Source organism: Rhipicephalus microplus, chromosome 1 (genome assembly GCF_043290135.1).
Source record: "Rhipicephalus microplus isolate Deutch F79 chromosome 1, USDA_Rmic, whole genome shotgun sequence".
Classification (NCBI taxonomy): Eukaryota; Metazoa; Arthropoda; class Arachnida; order Ixodida; family Ixodidae; genus Rhipicephalus; species Rhipicephalus microplus.
In genome coordinates this window covers 104,308,956-104,332,231 of record NC_134700.1, presented here as the reverse complement: position 1 = coordinate 104,332,231, position 23,276 = coordinate 104,308,956, and the positions used below count along the sequence as shown (strand labels likewise).

General features: G+C 43.4%; 1 protein-coding gene across 4 annotated transcripts in view; it reads right to left on the bottom strand.

The window, feature by feature from the left end:
* Positions 1-3,106: 3,106 nt before the first annotated feature.
* The window catches only part of LOC119172021 (uncharacterized), a 37,266-nt gene continuing 17,096 nt past the window's right edge, over positions 3,107-23,276 (bottom strand). For 2 of the 4 annotated variants that reach the window (XM_075886632.1, XM_037422986.2), the window contains exons 3-4: positions 19,280-19,489; positions 3,107-18,265 (exon numbers count right to left, since the gene is read on the bottom strand). In XM_075886632.1, the coding sequence (XP_075742747.1) occupies positions 17,591-18,265; positions 19,280-19,489 (885 nt within the window). In that variant the 3' untranslated portion in view covers positions 3,107-17,590. Of the gene's footprint in view, positions 18,266-19,279; positions 19,490-23,276 lie in introns of those variants that run through there. The other 2 variants (XM_075886638.1, XM_075886644.1) reach the window with 2 other exon arrangements.

Below are 23,276 nucleotides of genomic sequence, written 5' to 3'. Positions count from 1 at the left end.
GTCCTATATTTTTTATTGTAGCCACGAAAATAGCCTTACGAGCAGTACCAAATGGTAGCTACACTACTAATTATGACATGATTGAGGTTAAAGATATAGACAGGAAGCTAGACCATTGTCGTCTTCTTTGCTGCTCACGGCCAACACATTACCCGGGATGTGATTAAGAATGTATATATTGCACACCAACAAATTGTTTTAGGTACTAAGGGGCTGCTTCTATTTGTATAAGCATTCACAGGACCTTGTTCAAGTTCTGCTTTGCTGGCCATCGAGAACACGTGCATTCACCCATTTCTTAATGCGGCCGCAAGATCGAACTTGCCGATCCCAGTGCTACCCTTACCATCACCGGATGCACAAAAACTAGAGCATTTAAATAGATAGCCGCTACACAGCAAATTTTGCAAGAGGTGTCAGTCATGTACATATCTGTTGTGCTTTAAACTATTAGGTTTACAGTATTTGCGAAAGCCACCTTCAAATACCGGCATGCGTTTCATGAAGACGCATGGTGACCACGCTTGCCACATGTGTCAAACAGCCGTCATGCTTTAAGAAAAGAGTAATCACTTTTTTTTTAACTTTAGCAGGAACGACACCCATGTACAACTAATCTCCAATTTCTCGCGAAGGGCTGCTTATTATTAAAACACACCTTCTTGTCGTCAAGTTACGTATACTCGCCGATAAGTACGTGCAGCTGGCAGCGGTCCGACGGACGCACGTTGCTGTTACTTTATCTGGTCGATCGCGTGTCACGAGTGTCCCCACCTAAATTGTTTGTATTTTACACCGCCCCCTTTACATAGACAGCTTTCACATGTCTATTACGAGAAAGCGTTTGACTCTGTCGAGACATCAGCAGTATTGCAGGCACTACAAAATCAGGGCATCGAATAACCCTCTATAGACATACTGTAAGAGATTTACAGTGCATACACAGCCACGATGCCTCTTTATAATGAAAGCGACAGAGTCCCAATAAAAAATTGTGTACGGAAGGGAGACATGACTTCTCCTATGCTATTGACAGCATGCTTACACGAGGTTTTCTGGACCCTAGATTGGGAAGGGTAAGGGAAAAGAGTTAATGAAGAGTATCTTAGCAACCTGCGATTTTCTGGTGACATTGCCTTGATGAGTAACTCAGGGGACGAACTACAGCACATCATTTCTGAAGCAGACGCGGAAAGCAAGAATTAGGACTGAAAAGTAGGTTAACAATAACGCTAATACATTTTCTTTTCGTTTTTTCTGTTTAGTATAATTGGAATATTTCTGACTCCACCAGAAAGTGAACTACTGCACGCGCTGTAGTCGCTTGTAGTTTCCTTTTGGCCATGCACCCAATATTTTTGAAATTGATGGAGGTCGGTTATTCAAATAATTTATTTTTTGTAAAACTTTCTTTCGAGGTCCTTCAGAATTTTTGCAATGTAGAAGTATGGGCTCAGTATTGCCTTGAGCTTCTCCACATGAGTCGGTAGGACTTCCAGCTTTCCTTATTCTCTAAAGGAAGGCCTTGGTGTAGTCCGCACCAAGTCGTAGCCTATGGATGACTGTTTCTACCAATCGGCTAATCTTCAACAAAATAATAAATTCTATACGGGGATCGACGCTAAAGAACTGGAAGTTTTGTGCACCATTTTCTAACCAGGTTTCCATGGAAAATTGACAGCTGAGCTTATTTATTAGGCATCATGCATCGCTCATCGGTAGAGATAGCAATGTTATAATTCTTCTCCTGATGCTCTGTATGTGCCATGCAATCAGCTATCTCTTTTTCTATGATTTCACAGTGCCTTGGTACCAACTCTAGCATTACGGTGTCGTTTAAATGTTTTGCTATAGTATAAGTCTTTTGTATTTTATATGTGAGCATGCTAGCTTTGTTGCCCAATCTGATTCCTTTTAAACAAGCTATTGAGGAATGTGAGCCACTGATAGCTACCCATCGAAGTGGACCCGGCTGTAAACATATGAAGTGTAAAGTATAGATTATTGTATTAGGCTCTGCCATTGTAGATGATGTGAAATGGCTGAGCTTGAAAGCTTTTTTCGTTTGGTATGCGAGTACAGAGATTGACAACGTAGAGCTTTCATTCAGACAAAATCCATCGGTGTACACGTGAATACAGTCTTCATATTTAGTGTAAAGATGTGTTAAAATAATTGTTTTGTTACAATTACAGGTAAATCATTCTTACAATTTAATTTCATAATATAAGTTGTAATATTTCAATAGAGAGTCACCATGGTGGATGGAATGCACATGAAGGTCAGCATTCGTGCGTAGGCAGTAAACTCTTGCATTATAGTTTTATGTATTCGTGCAGCTATTCTTTTCTGAATAGTTCAGTAAGCGGTATGATTAGCGAGTTGAGTTGCCAACCGAAGGTAATGCCGACAAGTTTCCGTAAATATCAGAGCATCGAAAGTCGGTTGACAAGACTCCGCAATTACCAATGCATTGGCAGACACTCACGGAATACTAAGGCATATACGAAGGCTTTCTGGTAAACAATCTTTAGATCCGCTCCTCTAACTTACGGGATATCCCACGTAAAACCGGGGCAGAGTAAGCTATTCTTTGTCGAATTATTGCTGAATGTACATGCAATAAAGAAGAACATGAACTACCACATCTCACTCCGGTCAGTCGACGTAATATATTGTCGCGAGAGGAAACAGCAAAAAGGGTCGAGACGTAGCGAATCGTTTACTTTCAGTGTCAGCAGCCAGCCACTTCTTTTTTCTCAGCCTGGAGTGCCACTAGCGCGTGGCATTACCCTCTCCCTACGGAAAAAAATGCTTCGGCTCGATATTCTAACTTGAAACATAAATGAAAGTTGAGCCGAGAAAGTTAGTAACTATTTGAATAATAAAGGATAAAATTGAAGAAAAAACCGGAAGAGATAGAATTGGCTCGATTGCAGATGCAGCACAGCAAATTTTGTAGCTTGCAATCAGTGCAAATAGTACGGTTTAATCCTGGTAACGTGAACCACATCAGACGAACGCGGTGGACGAGAGTGGAGCGATGTCTCCGCTGGTACAACTTCGTAGTTGACTTCGCCAATGCGACGCAGAACGTAGTAGGGACCTAAATAATGGCACAACAATTTTTCTGAGTGGCCGCATCAGCGTTTAGGCACTCAAATCCAGACCGGGTCATCCTTCTTGTAGGTCACCGCTCTGTTATGGCTCTTGTATCAGCGAGTATCTTGGTCTTGAAGAGACAAATTGCGTTGCTGAGCAAGAATTTATGCTGCATCAGCTCACTGAATGAATACGTTTGTATCCGGAGAGGTGGTGGCAGACGGAGTCGGCAGGAGCATTATGTCGAGCGTCGGCGTGACATCACGGCCGTAAACAAGTATAAATGGTGCAAATCTGGTAGTTTCTGTGTTGTAGGAAAACGTTACGTATGAAAGGACTTCGATCTAGTTCTTGTGATACAAGGGTACATACATAAAAAAAATAGTTGCAATGTCTTTTTTGTTTTTTGTTTGAGGCCCTCCGTTAACCCATTGGTCTACGGGTAGTATGCTGTTGCTGCTCAGTGTGTGGTACCACTCAGCTGCAAGATATCATGAAGAAACTGTGCCGTGAAAGCTGTATTGCTATCTGCGATGACAACAGCTGGGGCACTATTGCAGAGAATGATGTTTTTGACAAAGAAGTTGGCCACGTCAAAAGCAGTAGCTCTCTGAACGCCTTGGGTTTCGCAGACCTTATTCAAATAGTCGGTAACGACAACAATTCAGCGGTTTTTAGCTACAGACTTGAGAAACGGCCCGAACAAATCCATGCCAATCTGCTCTAAAGATGTGTGTAGGTCTGACAAGCTGGAAGAGACTGGCTGGCTTCATAGAGGGATCATTCGGCAGCGGTGGTCACGGCTGGAAACAACGAACTTCAAGGATCACCCTGTTTTTGCAGTGCTCGTCGTATATACTTGGGCGTGTACGGTCACCTCGGCGCACGTGTTGCTCTTGCCTTGGTTTCATCGCATGTCTCGTGCGTCATTGATGGAACCTGCGTGGAATTCCTGCATGGTCTACCCGAGTCGATAATCGGCTACTGCGCAGCTGCCTGGTTAATTCTTCCCGGATAAGAGGGACGGCGAAATCGACTTGGCATCATTCGGCAGCGGTGGTCATGGCTGGAAACAACGAACCTCAAGAATCACTCTGTTTGTTTTTGCAAGTTGGTGGCGCTAAAGGTTGTAAAGTAGTAGATTACAATTTCTTCGATGACTGCCGCTGCTGCAAGTGCCCATATATTGCTATTGTTTGTGCTTTACACCATGCCTTCTTGTACTGAGCTTGCAAAAAGAATTGAGCAGTTAGAAGCTTTGTTCAAGAGTCAGTCAAACGAGGTTGTCTCTGATCTTGTGAAAAAATGCTCAATAAAGCTGTCATCAGAAGTTAACATTGTTGAAATGAAACGGGAAATAGAGGCACTAACCAAAAGTGTCGACATGCTTAACTCGTTAGTTGAAGAAGTCCGTGCTCAAGATGTTAGTCTGACTGCAGACAACAAAGCACTCAAAAATGAAAATACAGCAATGCCCAAACGTCTGTCAGAACTTTAACGGTACTCTTGAATAAACAATGTGGAAATAAAGGGCGTAGCTTGCACACAGGGCGAGAACTGCCTTGCACTCTTGAAGGCTGTTGGCGATAAATTAAGCTGCCCAATTTCTGAAGCTGACATTGATGTTGTCCACCGCGTACCAACAAAGTCTGGATCGGACAATAAGAATATTATTGCCCGCTTCTCCTCTAGAACAAAAAAGCAGGACTTCATCACCAAGGCGCGAAAGGCTCGCATAAATTCAAAGGATCTCTGATTCCCCGGCCCTAATCATATTCCCATTTACAATAATGATCACCTGACCCGTGAAAACAAAATTCTTTTCGCAAAAGCTCAGTCACTGAAAAGAGACAAAGGCTGGCAGTTTGTTTGGATTTAAAATCGCCAAATAAAAATAAGTAAGACATGTGACAGTCGAGTCTTCCGTATCTCATCTGAGGGCGATTTATCAATCTTCTAATAAAGACCAGCAGGCCGAGTAGCTAACGTAGTGCCTGAACGTATCCGATAATGTCGTCTTATTTTTCGACTGTGCAAGTTCAATCATTTTTTTTTTTTCAGACCCATGCCTCTCTGCAATTCTCTTCAATGCACGAAGTCTAAAAAAAACATTATGATAAAAACTCCGATTTTCTGGTCTCTTTAGATCACAAGTTTTCACTTCCCTGCATGTCAGAAACTTGGCTATCTCACGCAGATGGCAATTTATACGGGTTTCCCTCTTATACTTCCGAATACTGCCACCGTACACAGCGAAGCCATGGCGGTGTAGCTGTTTTTGGTGTCTGCGAATCTTCGTTACAAACGGCGGAATGACATAATATTCTCGGTGCCAAGTTGTGAAGCTGTGTGGATTGAATTTTACGATGTCAATCAAACAATTATCGGTTGCTTATATTGGTCATCTTCATCATCTGCATCTGCCTTTTGCAATAAATGGAACATTGTGCTTGGTGAATAATCTTCAGAAAAAAAATGTTCTCATTCTTGGTGACATTATTATAAATTTGCTAGAAGACTGCAGCGCCACTACTATTGCTTACACTGACTGCCTTTATGGTTTGGGCCTTGAATCGTTGGTTTCCCTTCCAACCAGATGTACTCCAGGGTCTTCGTTCACATTAATCGACCACACATTTTCTAATCATATGTGTCCTCCTGTTTGCGGTGTACTTGAGAATAACATCACGGATCATTTCCCTATCTTCTTTAAACTTCCTTGTCAATTACATAAACCTTGTCATACGTTCGATAAAGATGTGATCAACAAAGATGACTATATTTCACAGGTTTCCAAACTAAAATGGTCTTCCATAATCTAACAATCAGACGTAGATTCTGCATTTATTGAATTTTCAGATAGCATAAAACAATGTAGCATAAATTCGACCAGAATCGTGAGGTGCCGGAGACATATCCCTGCGTTGCACAATCCCTGGTTAACAAATGGCCTTCTGACTAGCTTACGCATAAAATATAACCTTTAATGCAAAGTTAAAAAGCGTCCTTTAAACATTCGACTCAGAACGCGCTATAAAATTTACTGCAATTAACTGAACAAGCTACTAAAACAAGCCAAAAGAATATATTACGAATGTCGAATAGCCGAGGCTGGTTCTGATGCAAAGCGACAATGGAAAATAATAAATTCTTTCTTAAATAGATCTAGTCGGCATGAACCCATAAAAAAGATTGCGTCATCACGTGGCTTCTATACCGAACCGTTAGATATTGCCAATGCTTTCAATAAATTCTTCTGTGGTCCTTTTTTCGAGGAAAACAACAATAATCAAGTATCACCTCAACGTTGCTTACAATTAATGTACTTATTTCAACAGACCCAGATGAGATTATCAATGTCATAAATCATTTAAAGGTTAAGGGCGCAGGTCTAGATGAAATCATTTCAGCAACTATTAAATTAGTCGCTCATTGCATCGCTAGCCCTTTATCCTGTATCACCAACTTAATCTTCACATGTGGAATATTTCCAAGACAGCTGAAAAAAGCTAAAATTATTCCCGCGTTTAAAAAAGGAGACCGGGCTTGCATTTCAAATTATCGTCCTATCGCTATTCTCCCTTTTTTTGCAAAGTCATTGAAAAGTGCATTGAAAAACGCCTTACTACATACCTCTCAAAATTCAATATTATTTTCTCAAACCAATTCGGCTTCAGGACGGGTTCTTCGACTGACTACTCTTTACTTTCTTTCACAGATAAAATAAAAAGCACCATTGATTCTGGTTTCTACGCAGGATCAGTTTTGATAGATCTATGGAAAGCATTCGACTCCATCAATCATGACATCATCATTTCTAAACTACGGGAGGTAGGGGTCGACGGGCCCGTGCTGAAGTTTATAAAGAGTTATTTAACATACAGGCAACAGGCTGTGTGTGTTGGTTCATCGCTTTCTAACTTCGAAATAACAAACAAGGGTGTTCCGCAGGGGTCGATACTTGGCCCACTACTTGTCTTACTTTACATAAATAATTTGCCTAATCCCCTATCACAAACAGAAGCTTTCCTTTACGCAGACGACACGACATTGCTTGCTAGTGGTCGATCACTAACTGCTCTTACATCGAAGTTGAATACTGATTTGATCATTATTTTAGCATGGTGCCGCCTTAATTCGCTGAAAATAAAACCCACCAAGACTTCATTCATGCTTTTTCATACCAGTCACAGAACATCAGAAATCCTTCCCACTATCATTATTGATTCTCATGTCATTAGTGCAGCTGATGTATGTTTCTTTCTCGATGTTACTTTAGATTCTGACTTAAAATTTACGAAACACATCGCCCGTCTGAAGCGCAGAATTGCTCCTGGTATTAGAATTTTAATAAAAGCCAGGTACTATTTCAGCAAACCTACACTACTAACACTGTATTATTGTTTCATTGACAGTCATCTGAACTACTGCATCACGTCATGGGGTACCACATATGCAACACGCATAGCACCGCTACAACATTTACAAAATCAGGCCATTCGTATACTAACGTTCAGCTCATTCAGCTGCTGTGTGTCTGACATTCTTTATAATAACAGAATCTATCATTAGACAACCTTGTTAAATACAATTTATCCATAGTGTTATTTAAAATAATAAAGAACCCTCCTCCAGTAAACATATTTCCAGACGCTGTTCTAGTTAACACCAACCGAACAAGACTTGCAGCTAACAACAATTTATTTTTGGCATTAGTCCATACTAATTATGGAAAACACTCCAGGTATTTTACGTCGTTATCAACCTGGAACAGTCTTCCCCTTAACGTTAAGCAGTCTTTATCATTAGCTATTTTTAAAAACACATTATTCACTTTTCTGCTGGATACCTTAGAATTCTAAGATGTGTAATATTATCTGCACCTGTTCATATTCATGCACTCCTAATGGTGCCACAGCTACTCATCTTTTTCTTGCTTTTTTCGTTTCTCTGTTTGTTTCGTCAATATCATTTGGGTTTTTTCTTTATATTTTATATGTTTAAGCAGTGTTTTGTTGTACCTATGATTGTAAAATTTGTTTTCTTTAGTCTGTGTTTTATTTATTTGTATAACTTATTCCACGTTGCTGTCAGAGCTGCATTTTACTTGTGCATATTTATCACATTTTCTGACAGGAGGTCCCCCTTCAGCCAAGTGCTCTAGGACCTCCTTCTGTATGTTTATGTAAGCATGTATGTTTTGTACGAAAGTAAAAATGAACTGAAACTGAAACTGAACTTTGCGGCGTTGGCAAGCATTAGAAATTTTGACGTACTGCTTCACAATTTTTTGCGCGTTTCCGCCAATAGTGCCTACGTTTAATCCTCACCAAGGTGCGTGTGATGCTAACCTGCCCGGACGATGACTCGTCATAGCATGCACGTAAAACTTCGTTGCGGAGATGAGCGAAAACTACTGACAGGTAAACGGTTTGCGTGGGATGAAAGTTGCTGTTGTAGAGGACTTCGTCGCGTAGACAAAAAGATGACAAGTCATGCGCCAACTGGAGTGGAGGTTGTGGGCGACGTCGTTCGAGGTATTCGATTATTGGTTGCAGTTATGGATATTGGCATTGCTGTTCGGCAACATTGGAAGAGGCTAGAGTAGAAATGAAACTATAGTCTTCGTCAGAATCCTTTGAAGTTGTCTCGAAGGTGGCACGGGAAAGGCAGTAGGCGTCGGCGTGTTTCTGACCAGACCGGTGCACGATTGTCAAGTGAAATTCCTGCAGCGGAAGGCTCCATCTAGCAAGACGACCCGAAGAATTCTTGAGATTCTTCAACCAGCAGAGAGAGTGGTGATCACTGACGATTCGGAAGGGCCGTCCGTACAAGTATGGCTGAAACTTCGCAATAACCCATACGATGGCCAGGCCTTCCTTTTAAGTTGTTGAAGAGTTCTTCTCGGCCAAAGACAACGTGCCCCTAGCACAGACGATAACGCGTTCTACTCTATTTTGAAACTGCACGAGAATGGCTCCGAGACTAAGGTTACTAGCATCAGTGTGCACTTCCGTATCTGCTTCTGTGTTAAAGTGGCCAAGGATCGGTGAGTTTTGAAGACTTTGCTGAAGCTCACGGAAAGCGTCAGATCAATCCCAGGTAAAGGGGACGTCATTCTTGATCAGTTGTTGCGAAGGTTCTGTGATTTGAGAAAAATTAGGCTAAAAACGGTGGTAATACCCACGATTTCTCTAAATGGCGCACATCTTGCTTTGTCTTCGGCATCTGGAACCGAGAAACTGCTGTGGCTCTTTCGGGGTCAGGACACACATCTACTGCTCACGATATGGCGCAAGAATTTTAACTCCTCACATTCAAGCTGACACTTTTCCAGCTTGACGGATAGACCAACAATACGAATGGTCTAAAGTACAGCCTGAAGCCGACCGATGTGCTCTTCAAACGTCGTGGAAACAAGAACTACGTCGCCTAAGTACACTAAACACGAATGCCACTTAGGTCAGCTAACACTGTGTCCATCATTCACTGGAACTTAGCTGGAGCGGAACATAACCCAGAAGAGATGACCTTAAATTCGTAAAGGCCATCAAGGGTTATAAACGCCATGTTTTTCTCGGTCTCTTTCGTCAACTTCAATCTGCCAGCACCCACTATGGAGATCCACCGAAGAAAAGTAGCGGGCATGTCGCAGGCAATCTAAATAGTCGTCGATACGGGGAAGGGAATAAACGTCTTTCTTAGTAATGGAGTTTAACTTGCGGTAATCCACACCAAATTGCAGCGAGCCATTTTTTTTCTTAACAGTACAACAGGTGACGTCCATGGAGTGGTTGAAAGCTGAATAAAGACGTCGTCGAGCATTTCTTTGACCTGATGACGAATAACATCCTGTTTTTTCTGCGATACGCGGCAAGCGTGTTGACGCACCGGTTGGATGATTTGCTCAGTGGTGATTCTGTGTTTGGTTAGCGGATCTTATGGGACCTTTAATGTAGTGGCGAAACAATGGATTGATGATGTGTCCTGCTCTGATTCATCCAAAATTTCTTCAGCCTTTAATAAGTATTTCCAAACTGTATTTGGAGTTGACATTGGAACGACTCCTGGCATTCGTAGCAGCCAGGAAATAGATTTGTTTCCAGCAATTGAAGTTAGCTACACTGGCGTTCTTAACCTTCTGTTGAATATCGACACTACTAAAGGTGCTGGGCCAGATGGCATACCAAACATGTTTTTGAAGCGTTACGCAGAATGTAATGCTCGTTATTTATCAATAATTTTTGTCAAATCATTAAAAACAGCTATTGTGCCGACCGTTTGGAAAATCGCCAATGTAATTCCTGTGTTTAAATCGGGTAATAAGCAACACATTTCTAACTACCGGCCTATTTCATTAACGTGTACCTGTTGCAAGGTTTTAGAGCACATAATTCATAAACATGTACTTCAGCACCTCACTAATAACAACTTATTGTCTCCTAATCAGCATGGTTTCCGCTCTGGTTTTTCTACAACTACACAGCTCATTGAATTCACTCATGACATCGCTTCGGCTCTTAATACTCGAGGACAGGTTGACGCCATATTCATAGATTATAGCAAAGCATTTGATGTAGTATGTCACAAAAAACTTCTTAGTAGACTCAGAAGTATTATTAACGATGACAAAATAATAGGCTGGATAGCTGATTGGCTACGTTTGAGGTCACAATTTGTTACGTTTGAGCATGCGCAGTCATCGTCGTGTGCAGTCACTTCCGGGGTTCCACAGGGCTCGCTGCTTGGGCCCCTATTGTTCATTATTTATATTAATGATGTCACACAGGTCATTAAGGACACACCAGTGAAGCTGCGATCGTACGCTGACGACTGCGTTTTATATACTATGACCAAGATGTTCTGAACAAAGTATTTTCGTCCTTTTATGGTTGGAGCGCCACGTGGCAAATGAACATTAATTACCAAAAAACTGTTCAAATGGCATTAACTAATAAAAAACAGCCGCTAAGGTTTAGTTATAGTTACAATGGGCACTACCTAAACTCTGTTAATACATACAAATATCTTGGTGTTACCTACACTCAAAACCTAAAGTGGCACCATCACATTCAAACAATTTGCGCTAGAGCACTTCGAAAACTGGGATACATAAAACGAACACTCAAGCACTCTACCAAGGACTGCAAATTAACGGCGTATAAATCGCTCGTCTGACCATTGCTAGAGTACGCCTCAGCAGTATGGTCACCCTACACTGCACTTGACATAAATATGCTCGAGGGCATACAGAAAAAAGCAATACGATTTATATTTGGCCGGTATGACCGCAATTTTTCTCCCTCATCTCACGCATGCTCATTGTCGTTAGAACCCCTTGCTTTCCGACGCACACTTGACCGTATCACTCTGCTACATGAGATTGTACGCAGCCGCAGTTGCATTGAAGCACCAATTACTTTTTGTGATTCAGCACGACGAACCACGCGTCGATCTCACCCACTCAACATTGTTCCCTTACATCCATTTGTAAATTGCTTTAAGCATTCCCTTTTTCCAGCCGTTGTTGAGATTTGGAACAACCTAGATGGTTCCCTATGCGAAAAACCAATTGAACTGTTTTTGAAAGAACTGCCTAACCATATTTTGTAATATGTTTTAAATGCTTTGTATGTTTCTTTGGTATTGCTTAATGTATGCTCGTTCTTTTTTCTAATGTACCCACTCCTGCTATGTCTCGTGTATCGAGACAGCAGTATCTGTAAATAAATAAATAAATAGCTGAAAATGGCAGCAAGCTGAGTAGTCTTTGGCGCTTACGTTGCTCCAACTGTCGACTAACGTTAATGCGGTTCGTAATGGCTACAACTCAGCTTTGATCATTAGAATGCGTCGTAATCAAAGCACAGGTGCCCAAATTGTCAAGGGTTTACCAGTGGGCTATGGCGGTGCGCTTTGCCAAATGCTTATATTCACCACTGAAGTTGGTCACTAAAATCGCAGTCTGACCATTCCGGAGCTCTACGACACCATGAGCTATCGCGACCCCTCGACCCAGTAGTAAGACGACGTTACCTTAGGTGACGCTTGTGCCTTCTTGTTCCTGTGGGCACTCAACAAGGATGAAGACACTGATACTAGGCGGCAACGTTACAGTCATCGACGACGCGTGACGCCACCCGCCGGTGTTCTTCCGCGTTATCTGAATTGGTATGAACATTGTTAGCGAAGGTAACAAACTAAACTTTTAGGTTAATGATCGTTCTATACAACTGGAGACAATTCATACAATATACAACTGGTCGGGAAAATGTGGGCAGCTCAAGAAAAGATGCTACAAAGGCCGACGCACATATTTTGAGTCTTTCGGTGCACCAGCGGATCGGGGACCCGAGTTGTCCTCCCGCGGTGATCATTTGTGGGCCGTCCCAGGTTGCCAGCACCTTGCGTAGCTCGGTGGATAATGCAGCACTTACCACCCAGTAATCGGCCCCTGTATCGATGCATGCGGTTACTGGATGACATTCTTCGGAAAAGGTTATAGCAGCAGACGTTTTTTAGCGGTTACGGAAGATGGCGTCAGCGGTACGTCATTGGGAGGGGGGTGGCATCGAAGGATCTTTCTCATTTTGTGTCACAGCAGCCTTACCCCCGGAGGTCGCCGTTCTCAGTTTCCCCGGCATAGACTTGACCCACTGACACCAGTGGATTTAAAGGGTGCTCGGACGTGGTTTGGTGATGCAAGCCGACGGGTTTATGGTGACCGGGACTGTTGTCGTTGAGGGTCAGGATGGAAATGACTGCTTCCTAAGTACTGTTCAATTTCGTACAGGCTCTCACCATAGCGTGGACCACGGGCATCCAGGTGGAATCCGTGCAGGCCTATTCTTCCGTAGTAGCCGTCATGGTACGTGCGTCCGGCTTCGCCACAGTGGTAGCACGAAGGTCGATTGTCAGGTGCACGCCATACGGCAGACTTCCGCGCACCAGGGCGATGTTGGGTCTGCAAAGCTGGGCTGTGGATTGGGCTTGGGAAGCGTTGAGAAGTCTCAGAAGGTAGATGTGAGAAACTTCTACCATCGACGGTGTAGAAAATCGCAGGGAATCCGCGCAGGATAGTGTGGGAGGTTCGGCTCAGGATTGTGGTGAGGGAAGGATGATTTTCCTGATTTAATCCCGAATGAGGTCGGCGACAGCTGTGATAATCGGAGGTGCCGCCGTATGACAATTCTGAAGTTCCTTTCGGACAACCTGCCGTATAAGCTCTGTAAGGGTCTCCCTGTAATAACGCTCAGGCACAAGAGAGCACACAGCGGAGAGGACAGTCTGTCGCTCGTACTGGGATAACCGCTGCTGAAGCATGCGCTCCATAATTGACGGCTCACGGAATAACCCAGACATTGTTGTTGGCAGGTAGCGCACGAGGACCACGAAAAGCTGTTTCTTCTCGTCGCGTATTAACAGTCGTACTTTCTTGGCCTCTGGCATTTCCGGATCAACTCGTCAGAACAGTCGTGACATCTGTTCAAGAAACAAGGCGACACTCTTGTTCGGCATTTGAAATTGTGCAGACATCGTCTGCTCAGCTCTTTCTATCAGCTCAGGGTTGCTGAAGACCTCGCAGGAAAGCCGATGGAACTGCGGCCAAATGGGGAACGAAGCCTCGTGGCTCGTGGTTATTTTACCCCACTCTTACCGCATCAATAAGAGAGATATAGACGTTTTTCAACTCACGGTGATTGTCGCAGTCATTGATGGCCACCACTCGTTCAATGTGGTCCAACCAGTCTTGCACATCATCACCGGGGTTTCCGTGGGCAGAGTTAGGCGTGTGAGGCGTGTTGACGACGCACGATACGGCAGCGGATGGATCGGCATGCTCAATTGGGGTTGCGGTCGTGGAAAACATTTTTCTCGCAGAACTCACCAGGGGACCGCATTGGGGTGGTAGACAATGGAGGCGACGGCTGCTTCGATGGATTTCAGTATAACCTGGTGTAGTGGCGTCGGTTGTTTTTGGTCTGAGGCCAGCAGGCATAGAATGTCGGAGTACACAGCGCCTCCACCAGTTTGTGGTGAGAGAAAACGGCAAAAGAGGTCGAGACATCGCGAACGGTTGTTTACTCTCAGTCTCAGCAGCCAACCACTTCCTTCTCAGCATCGAGTGCCACTAGCGTGTGGCAGTGCTGCTTAGGGAGTTCACTTTCTAAAGACGATAGTCTTTCTTGGGGACCTTCGACGCGAAAATTTTGGTCTGTCTGTCTGTCTGTACATTTGTCTCTTTTTCCACACTTAACGGCCCCGGGTGCTCTGAAGGTCACCAGACGATACCCTAAACGGTCGACCCCATCAGTAGCGCCCACCGATGTTGCTCAAGGATCAGCGGTCATACTTGTGCAACTGTCAATCAAAAAGCAATTATTGCGCCTACCTGAGGGGCCATTACAACACGTATTTGCTCTGTATGTTCGTCTTTTACTAGAAAAAGCATGCACAAGTAATTGCAAAGGCCCGTACACATGCAAAGGCCCGTAGCCTTTATCACGCTGCACTGACAATGCAACGCTTGCACGAAAAGTCGAGTGTTTCCAATGCTTTTCTAAGATGACACGGTGGGGGCACCTACCCGTCGCCTTGCGTTCTACACTTTATCACCGCTTAGACGTGCGCGCACGCTCGTCTCACAGCCGTGCGTTTCGTCTTCCAAAATAACTGCCAGATGGCGCTCTTGTCTCACGTGTGACGTGACTTGATGCGCTCGTTCACCTCCGCTGCACGCTCAAGGCACTCTAACGCAGCGCCTCCAGAATACCACTGACAAATTTTCTTGCGCAGAACATCAAATAAATGTTTTCTTCACTCTCTCCACACGCAAGACTATCGTCTTTCGACGACATTTGCAGATTAACATGCAGATACGGACCATTTTTAGATGCGGAGCATCTTATACTCGCGCCTTGTAGTGCGCCGTCCGCGCCGTCGCCCACTCTTCCACCATCTGTGCATCCCTTCCTCCTCTACACACCGCGCGCGCTTCACTCCTCCACCATCTGTGCACCCTTCCTCCTCTACACACCGCGTTCGACATCTACAATTCTCCTGATTCTCCAGTGGACGCGCATGTGGCGTCGCGCTTCGAGAACATTCAACAGCTGACAGTGCATGCGCCGTCGTGCTGTATATATACTCAAGGTCGGCGCTCGCTCGCTCAGTTGCCGCTCGTCGGTTGGTTTGTACGGCGCGTCGACGTCCAAGGTCGCGGTGAAATGAATTCCAACGAATCCACAAACACAATGATCGACGTCCCTTCGACCAGCGCCGCCCTTTCGCATACGTGTGTACGTGTTCACTCATTTAACACCCCCTCCTACAACCACGTTAACCAATTTAGCCATCGACCCAAGTAAGTCGCAATTTAACACCCCATTTCACAACCACGTTAACCAATTTAGCCATCGACCCAAGTAAGTCGCACTTTAACACCCCGTTAACCAATTATATGGTCCGCATCCTCCTCAGTGTTCCCCCGAGGGAAGCTGCGGGCAATTTTTTTTTTCTCTAAAGATCTTATCTGTGGACCCAAGACAAACGTCTGTCTAAAATGACCCCTAAATATTTGTGCAGTCACAAAAGTTGTAAGCGCTGAGAGTCTATTTGAAGCTTGAACTTTTTAAGGCATTTCCATCTGAATGGAAGTACCACTGTTTGCTCGTGAAAAAGAATTATACCTTTGCTCTTTAAAAAGTCGTTAATTTTTGTCACATTATCTTTAAGCTTTGGATGAACTGCTTGAATACTCATGTCTGAAGACCAAATGCACAGATATTCTGCATATGGTGAATATTTCAACTTAGTAGGTAAGATATGCGATAATTTAGCCATAACGCAAATTAAAATGAGCTAAGGGTGCTACCCAGTACAACTCCTTGACTAACCTCATGCTTTTTACTTTTGCTCTATGCTTTGTCAACGAATATTTTCCTGTCTTTTAAAAATTCTTCAATCCATCTTAGTGTTCTGTCACCTATTCCCAATTTAATTTAACCATGAAGTACATGAACGTGGCTGGATGTGTCTATTGCTCGCTTTATACATTTTAAAAACTGCAACAACAATTCTTCCACTGCTTCTCTCATGATTTAGATAGACGAAAAGGTCTACAATGACATCCGTAGTTCACCTGTGCCTTCGGAAGCTTGCCATATCTTCTGGAAGCACATTCGTACATTCCCTTTATCACTGTAGTCTAGCGTCGATCATCATTTTCATACGTTTACAGAGACAACTAGTCAGGCTGAGAGGACGGAAATATTCTATGGATAAAGGCGTTTTGCCAGTTTTTAGAATTGGGACCACTTTTCCAACTTTCTAGGAGGATGGAAGGCACGCTGTTGTTCATGCATTATTGAAAAACTTTAACAAAGCGTTTGTGGCCACATCACCTAGGTTTTTTAGTGCAACATATGTTACTTCTTTAGGACCAGCTGCTGTCCTGTGGCGGCACGCAAGAAGTGCATTATTCAATTCTTCCGACGATAACGGATAATCGAGGTCAACGTGATGTCTACTGAAATAAAGATTATTCAATGCTTGAATATTCTCAACAGACTTAATGTATTAGGGCGTGTGCCCGGCTGCACTTGGTCGTGCTATATGCTTAGAAAATTCATCTGATATGGTCATTTCCAGTACACTCTTCACTATAGCTAAGGCCCTATAAATGGTATTTGATGTGTTACTGTCCCACTCGCAGAGCGTAGATCATTCCACAAGCTTGACTCGGGTGGAAGTGGTGTTAGCAAAGTGCAGAATTGCCACCAGCGCTTTGTGTCTAGTCTATCCAGTTGTGGGCTCATGCTGCCATGCGTTTTTGGACAGTCGCGGTAATCTTCAGGTAGACCCGCCCGTCTGTATTTTCTTTCAGCTCTGTGGCGAATGGCCTTAAGTTTTTTTTATCAAGCGTCTACTCTCACGTAACCTTAGGGAATTTTAATTAACTGGGAACACTGGTTTAATTTGTTGTTTCTAGGCGATATCAAACTGTAAGTGTCAGTGACAGTATAAGCTTGGTTGGACATATAATAACGACATCCTTGCCAGTTAGTTATTTTTGCTGATAACCTATATTTAGAAAAGTGTAGCTTTGGATATTAGCATAAGTAAATTATCACTACCCCTTGTTTCAATATCCGTTCGCAATGAAGCCTCAGATGCAATATCATATGAGCAGAGCGTGAGGTTGAGGTAACTCAAGTAATTAAAACCCCATAGAAACATCGCTGAGCCATAATTTAACAAGCACAATGAACTATCCTGAATTGCTTTTTAACGTCCGCGACTATCGTAGTAGGCACTTCTGCACATGACATTGTGAGCATTAAACTCCCTTTTATATCACACATTTTCTGTACGTCAGAAAAAGTGCTGTCAATGCAGAAAGCGAGATATATGTGGAAGGCTGGAGATAAACACTGACTATAGTTATATTTACTTATCTGGATAGAATGTCGCTGACACGGGTCATAAATTAATGAAACCTTCTGGCTAGTTCTGGATTATATACCTCACAAGAGACGCACCCTGTCCAGGATAAACACAACTGACCACGTGGAACGCAGTAGTTCTCGAAGAACAGGCGTAAGTCGTAGCTGTCCGTCTCAAGGTGTCGGATTACAGGCAAAGCCTTGAGCACGTGATGGAGCTCTCTAGGCTCCAGTTCCATTTCCCGTAGTGTTGATTTCGTGCACAAGCCCAGGTGTTCAAGGCGTGAAAATGGTAGTCGTTGGCCGTATTGGACGCTGTGGTGGAGGAACTCGACGCATAAGCTACTGTCACCGAACCATGCCGTGCGAAGCGTTTTGTGGGTGGCAGAGAGAAATGAGGCGAAAGTGTCCTGCAACATCCACATACGAAGCGTCACGCTTTCCAGATTAGAGAATGCACGGGCGTCTAATCTGACATCCTCTGTGGACCCTGTGCAATCTAGTAGCCTCAAGATCTTGATTTGCGGACACCGCTCCGCGATTTTGGAGAGCATCACACCATCACAACCCTCCATTGTCAGTTCTTCAAGATCCGGAAAATGTTTTATGCCCAAATCCATGCCTTCAGGGGTTCCACCTTCATTGAACTTCAGCGTAAGGCTGCGTAGATTTCGGAAGGCCGAGATCTTGGAAAGTGCTTCCGCTGAGCGCACGTAAACCTGCAAGATTTAAGCCAATAATTAAGGTAATTTTTCATGAAGCAAAATACTATCCTCGACACGTTTCTTCCAACAAACGGTAACTGGATAAATGAACAGCACGGCACTGCAACGCACACGTGTAATATAGGTTGGTATTTTCTGTAGCGAGATCACAACTAAGTTGGTGTACTTACAGAGACGCCAAAGGTAAATGATTTTAATATAATTGAAAATACAAAGTTGCGCTGCTGCAATAGGAGAAACATAGCTTATGAGCATGGAAACATTTGGTGTGGCTGGAAAAGTGCGAATAAAAAAATGGTATTGCATCGCAGCCTTTACGTACCAGCATCGTCATTGTGGTGGCGTCACGTTAGGCCTCTGCAATACGATTTCAGTTAGCATATACCACGGAAGCCTTAAATTTTGCACGAGAAGTTGTGAGAGGTTCTATTGAGCCAACGCGGCATAAATAAGAATATACTTTTCCAAATACGCTCACGCTACACCAATTTAGTAGTATTGAAATTTCACTCGAAATACATGACAGTACAATCACTTTGTTAGTCTCTTACCATGTGTACCTATAATTGAGCGAAGCTTTGAGAGATATAAAGAATAAAGTATCAGTGAAGTCTGATTTCTTGTTTGCCTTTGGTGCCCTTCATTTTCATGCAGCGCCATCATACACTATGTAAACATGATTATAGTACCCTATTACCGATACACGTATACCAGAAGAGACGCAAGCACAGGCTAAGCAAACGTCTCTCTCTCTCTCTCTCTCTCTCTCTCTCTCTCTGTCTGTCTGTCTGTCTGTCTGTCTGTCTGTCTGTCTGTGCGTTTGCACGTTTTGTGCGCGTGTGTGTATGTGTGTTCCTAATATCCCGATAACCAAACCGCACCAACTCGCCCACAAATGAAGTTGTCAAGCAGTGTATCATGCGTGTATGAAGACACGGGTCACAAAACTGTCTTCAGGGACCTCGAGTTACTTCAGAACCTTGTTTATTCGCCATCATGTGTTCTTACCTGAAGCGTTTCGACGGCGGGAAATGTTTTTGCAGCAAGTGTCATGTCACCCGCTGTCACTGGAGCCGGTAGCCAATCAGTTGACACTCGCTTCCAAGAGGAGAGTAGGAGATGGGTGATATTCGTTGCTTTCGACCGTTCCAACGAGATAGGTAAGCTGCGTGGCCCCGTGAAGCATTGCATAACCCATGGTGAGTCGATGCGGCTCATCTGAAAAAAACATGAGCACTTCATCACTACGAAGAACACCACCTCTCTTGTAACGCTCTTATAACACCATTCCGCGTCTCTTGAGCTTATTCTGTGCATTGTTGTGTCCACCTTTTCCATGCTCAGAATATTAGTTTATCAATATGCTAGTCTTGTTGGTAATGCTGCTAATAACTATGCATTATTAGAGTCTCCAATCCACAACATAATTACGCGGTACTATTTAGTGCAGGGCTTCCGTATTCAGGGTCACAGCCACTAGACCGTCATAGCGGCTTATTGGTACTACTGTTAAGCCAGACCCCAATTGTAGAGGTACAGCAAAGCTTATCTCTAACGATAGTTTCTTTACCTTGCCGTTTATCTTAATTTAATGCCAAACAATTTGTATGCCTCCTGAATTGCGGGAATGACCTGGTAGACAGTGCATATATATTCTTATTTTCAGTCAGGCTATCTAGATCTCGTTTCTGATAGCGATGCTACGTTGTTATTTGTTTGTATAATGCAGCTACGTACGTGGTTCTGAGAGTCTGTCAATCACAGATAACCCTTATATGTTTTTTTATGTTCCCTATTTCCTTCATTGTTCTAGCTAGTCATACTAAGAGTGAAAATTGGTGAGAATGACCCTGCTTCGGGAACCGGGTCATCCTGCGCCGTCAAGATGTTCAACATACGATGAACTAAAGTTTTCCACTATTGTATTATCACCATACATGTACACTAAGGAAGTGTCTAGCTATATCTGTTGATACTGAGTGTGCACGCTTAAGGTACCTTTTTTATGTATCGAGTGTCGCACATATTTCCATCACGACATATTTTTCCTCCCTCTATCCTAGGATATATCAAAGACAGTGATAATCCATGATAACCTGTATACACATCATACAATCTGACAACTTCCGCATTGGACCTGCATGCACGCCATGTAATTTCATGCCGACATACAGCAATGTAAGGGGTGAACATCACAACGGGGCTTCCCTGCCTCGCCTTTAATGATGTTTCTTAACGCAAAATCGTGTAAAGATATCCCTAAACAGTATAAAGTTTCTGTGACGTTCGACTAAATATTTCTGAACTAAACTGACAAGCCGTAATCAATAAAGTACGGCAAGGAAATAACATGTGCCGAAGATTTTGTAAGGCGGAAAAATACACGTCCAACCAAGTATTTATTCATGCTTTGATGGAGAAATATGTACAAGTGGGGTGCGGCAGCAGCTGCGCTACCCATATTTCACATTTCTCTATTATCTTATGCCACGGTTACCATCGTGGACGTAAGTGCTCTTAAAGCTTCTCCACGAATTAATGCATTCCTACAGCCCCGCAAGGATGGCTTCGTCTAACGTTTTAGGAACCGCCTATTCAACCCGCATTGGCGTATTAGCAAGGAAGGGGGAGGGGGGAAGCAAAAAGGCGCGAGCCCTCTACCGAGAAAAGTTAGGGAGGGTTGGTAATCGAAAAACTTTATTTATTGTCCGGCAAATTAGTGGCCTAGCCTCAGGTTTCTCTTGTCGGGACGTCAGGCCTTGCTTCTGAAGCGCTTCACAAGCCCACTGGACTGCCCAGAGTTGGTCGGCGAGCTTGGAGCTCCGCAGCGCAACTTTCCACCTCGCCGAAAAAACATCGGGAATAATAAGCTCCGCTTTAGCCTCACATTCTCAGAACATGTGTGTTAGCGTAGCTGTGTCTGTCTGGCAGACCTTACATATGCTGGTGCTACGTATCTCGGGGCATATTCGGTGACATATCAGTAGACTGGGGTGAGTGCTCGTTTGCATCTGTCCCCAGGTAACTGCTTGGGCTTTGCATGAATTGTCATGAGGCAGAGGATAGCATCGGCGGGTCAAGTAGAACGCCTTGGTTTGTTCATTGTATCCCGTAAATCGATCCCGGGGGGGGGGGGGGGGCACTGTCGGCTGCACGCTGCGAAAACCAGCCACTAAGGCGAAGTTCTTCTTCACCACCGTTATCACTCAATTATTGTTACCAGGAAATGAAAATGTTTTAAATTTTCTATTATAGCGAAATTATTTCAACATTTCTTCCATGACAATTTTCCTTTTAGGCGATTTGCGGTGCGGACCACCTATGCAACGCTTTCGCGTCTTGTGCTGTTGCATTGCAGAGCAGGCTAGCACTGAAGAGGAGCCCTATATTAATACATCATTTGTTCATTCATTTATTATGCTGTGAGTGGCTTATGCAGTTATAGATGCGAACAAGCAAACTTCTTAACCGGTTCAGGCATTTGCTGCTTCATAAAAATAATTTTCTTTATTTTATAATGAAGAGCATCATCGCTACTCTGTCGGAGCTGCTGTGAGACGATGATTGTGACGAATATTTTTAAATCTTTCAGTTATTGCGCAGTCTCCGATCAACCTGATACACCTTGCGCATGGTGATTTGCAGCGATGGTGGCATCTTGCAAAGGAGCGACGAATAAAGCAGTGGACTCGAGCACAGTACGTGGAGAACTCAGCTTTTAACGCAGCCCGCAACTTGGCCCGCTGGACCAGAGAGAAGGTGAAAAATCAAGGTTTTTAGCGCTATATAGGCTTAATTATGAGTCGGACAAGTTCATTTTCATTCAACTTGACTTGTCGCTTACAGCTCAAAATAGAAATTGGACAGCAAGGAAGCACACACGCACAGCACTGCTTATTTCTCTCTTTCTCCGTCTCTCGTTCTCCGTCTCTCTTTCTCAAGAATGATGAGCTCACAAATATGTACAAGAGCACAAACTCTTAATCATAGTTATGCTGCAAGTGAAGTTATTTTATTATGCTCATATCAATGCATCTCGCCAGCTGCTATAAGCAGCCGCTGCGAATGTGATCGGCAGCTAGCCTACTTGACGAACATTTAGGAGATGCTCTCCGCGCTATTCCAAAAAGGATAAGGCATTGTTCCGCACGTAAATGTGCTGTTTAATGTGCATGTGCTGTAAAAACCCCCACGACATTTTACGTATTTGTGACGGCATGTGACAAGCAGGCGGTTTTATGGCACACAAACAATATGCTGGAGTGATAATAGTTGATTCTCCTGTCATTTACGTGGTCGTGCATAAGTGCTCGAGCTGGTGCTCTGTGCATGACTCGGAATGTTCAGAAAAATTACACATAGCTAATGATCATTTCGAAGGGAAGTAACGAGGAATAGTTTCACATTATATTCCCCAAACTTTTTTTTTATTTCAGAGGAAAACATTGTTTATGCCGTTTGTATTGGCGTTCTCATGCAGGTGCCTGGGGTCCCTTTAGGAAATGTTTATACAAGTACGATAACTGTAAACGATGTACTACGCCCTTACCAACAAAAATTGTTCTTTTTTAAAAGAAAATATTGAGAAGTAGATAATAAGTGTGATATTCTAATAAAAAAAAGTTAATAATTACATGCACCAGAAACACTGTTTGAATTTAAGCAAGCAAGGCTAATGAAAATACACAATCCTCGATATACGCAAAAATAGTAATACTTATTATGAAAAAATAAAACAGCACTCACTCATTAAGAAAAGAAACTTGGTTCATCCCTCCACCATAGGAATCGCTATAGCATGAAAGTAAAACGTGCCTTTACAGAGGTAGTTGAATGTTGACTGTACGTTGATAAAGGAGGGTTTGCCGAATGTATCTGCTAGTGTTTAGCAGCTATAGCACCTTTCAACATCAAGGTACTCTCGTTGACGTTTGGTACATCTTAGTCGCGTCGACTCAGCCCCATGGTGAATTTAATAAACAAACCATTGTGACATCTATATGGT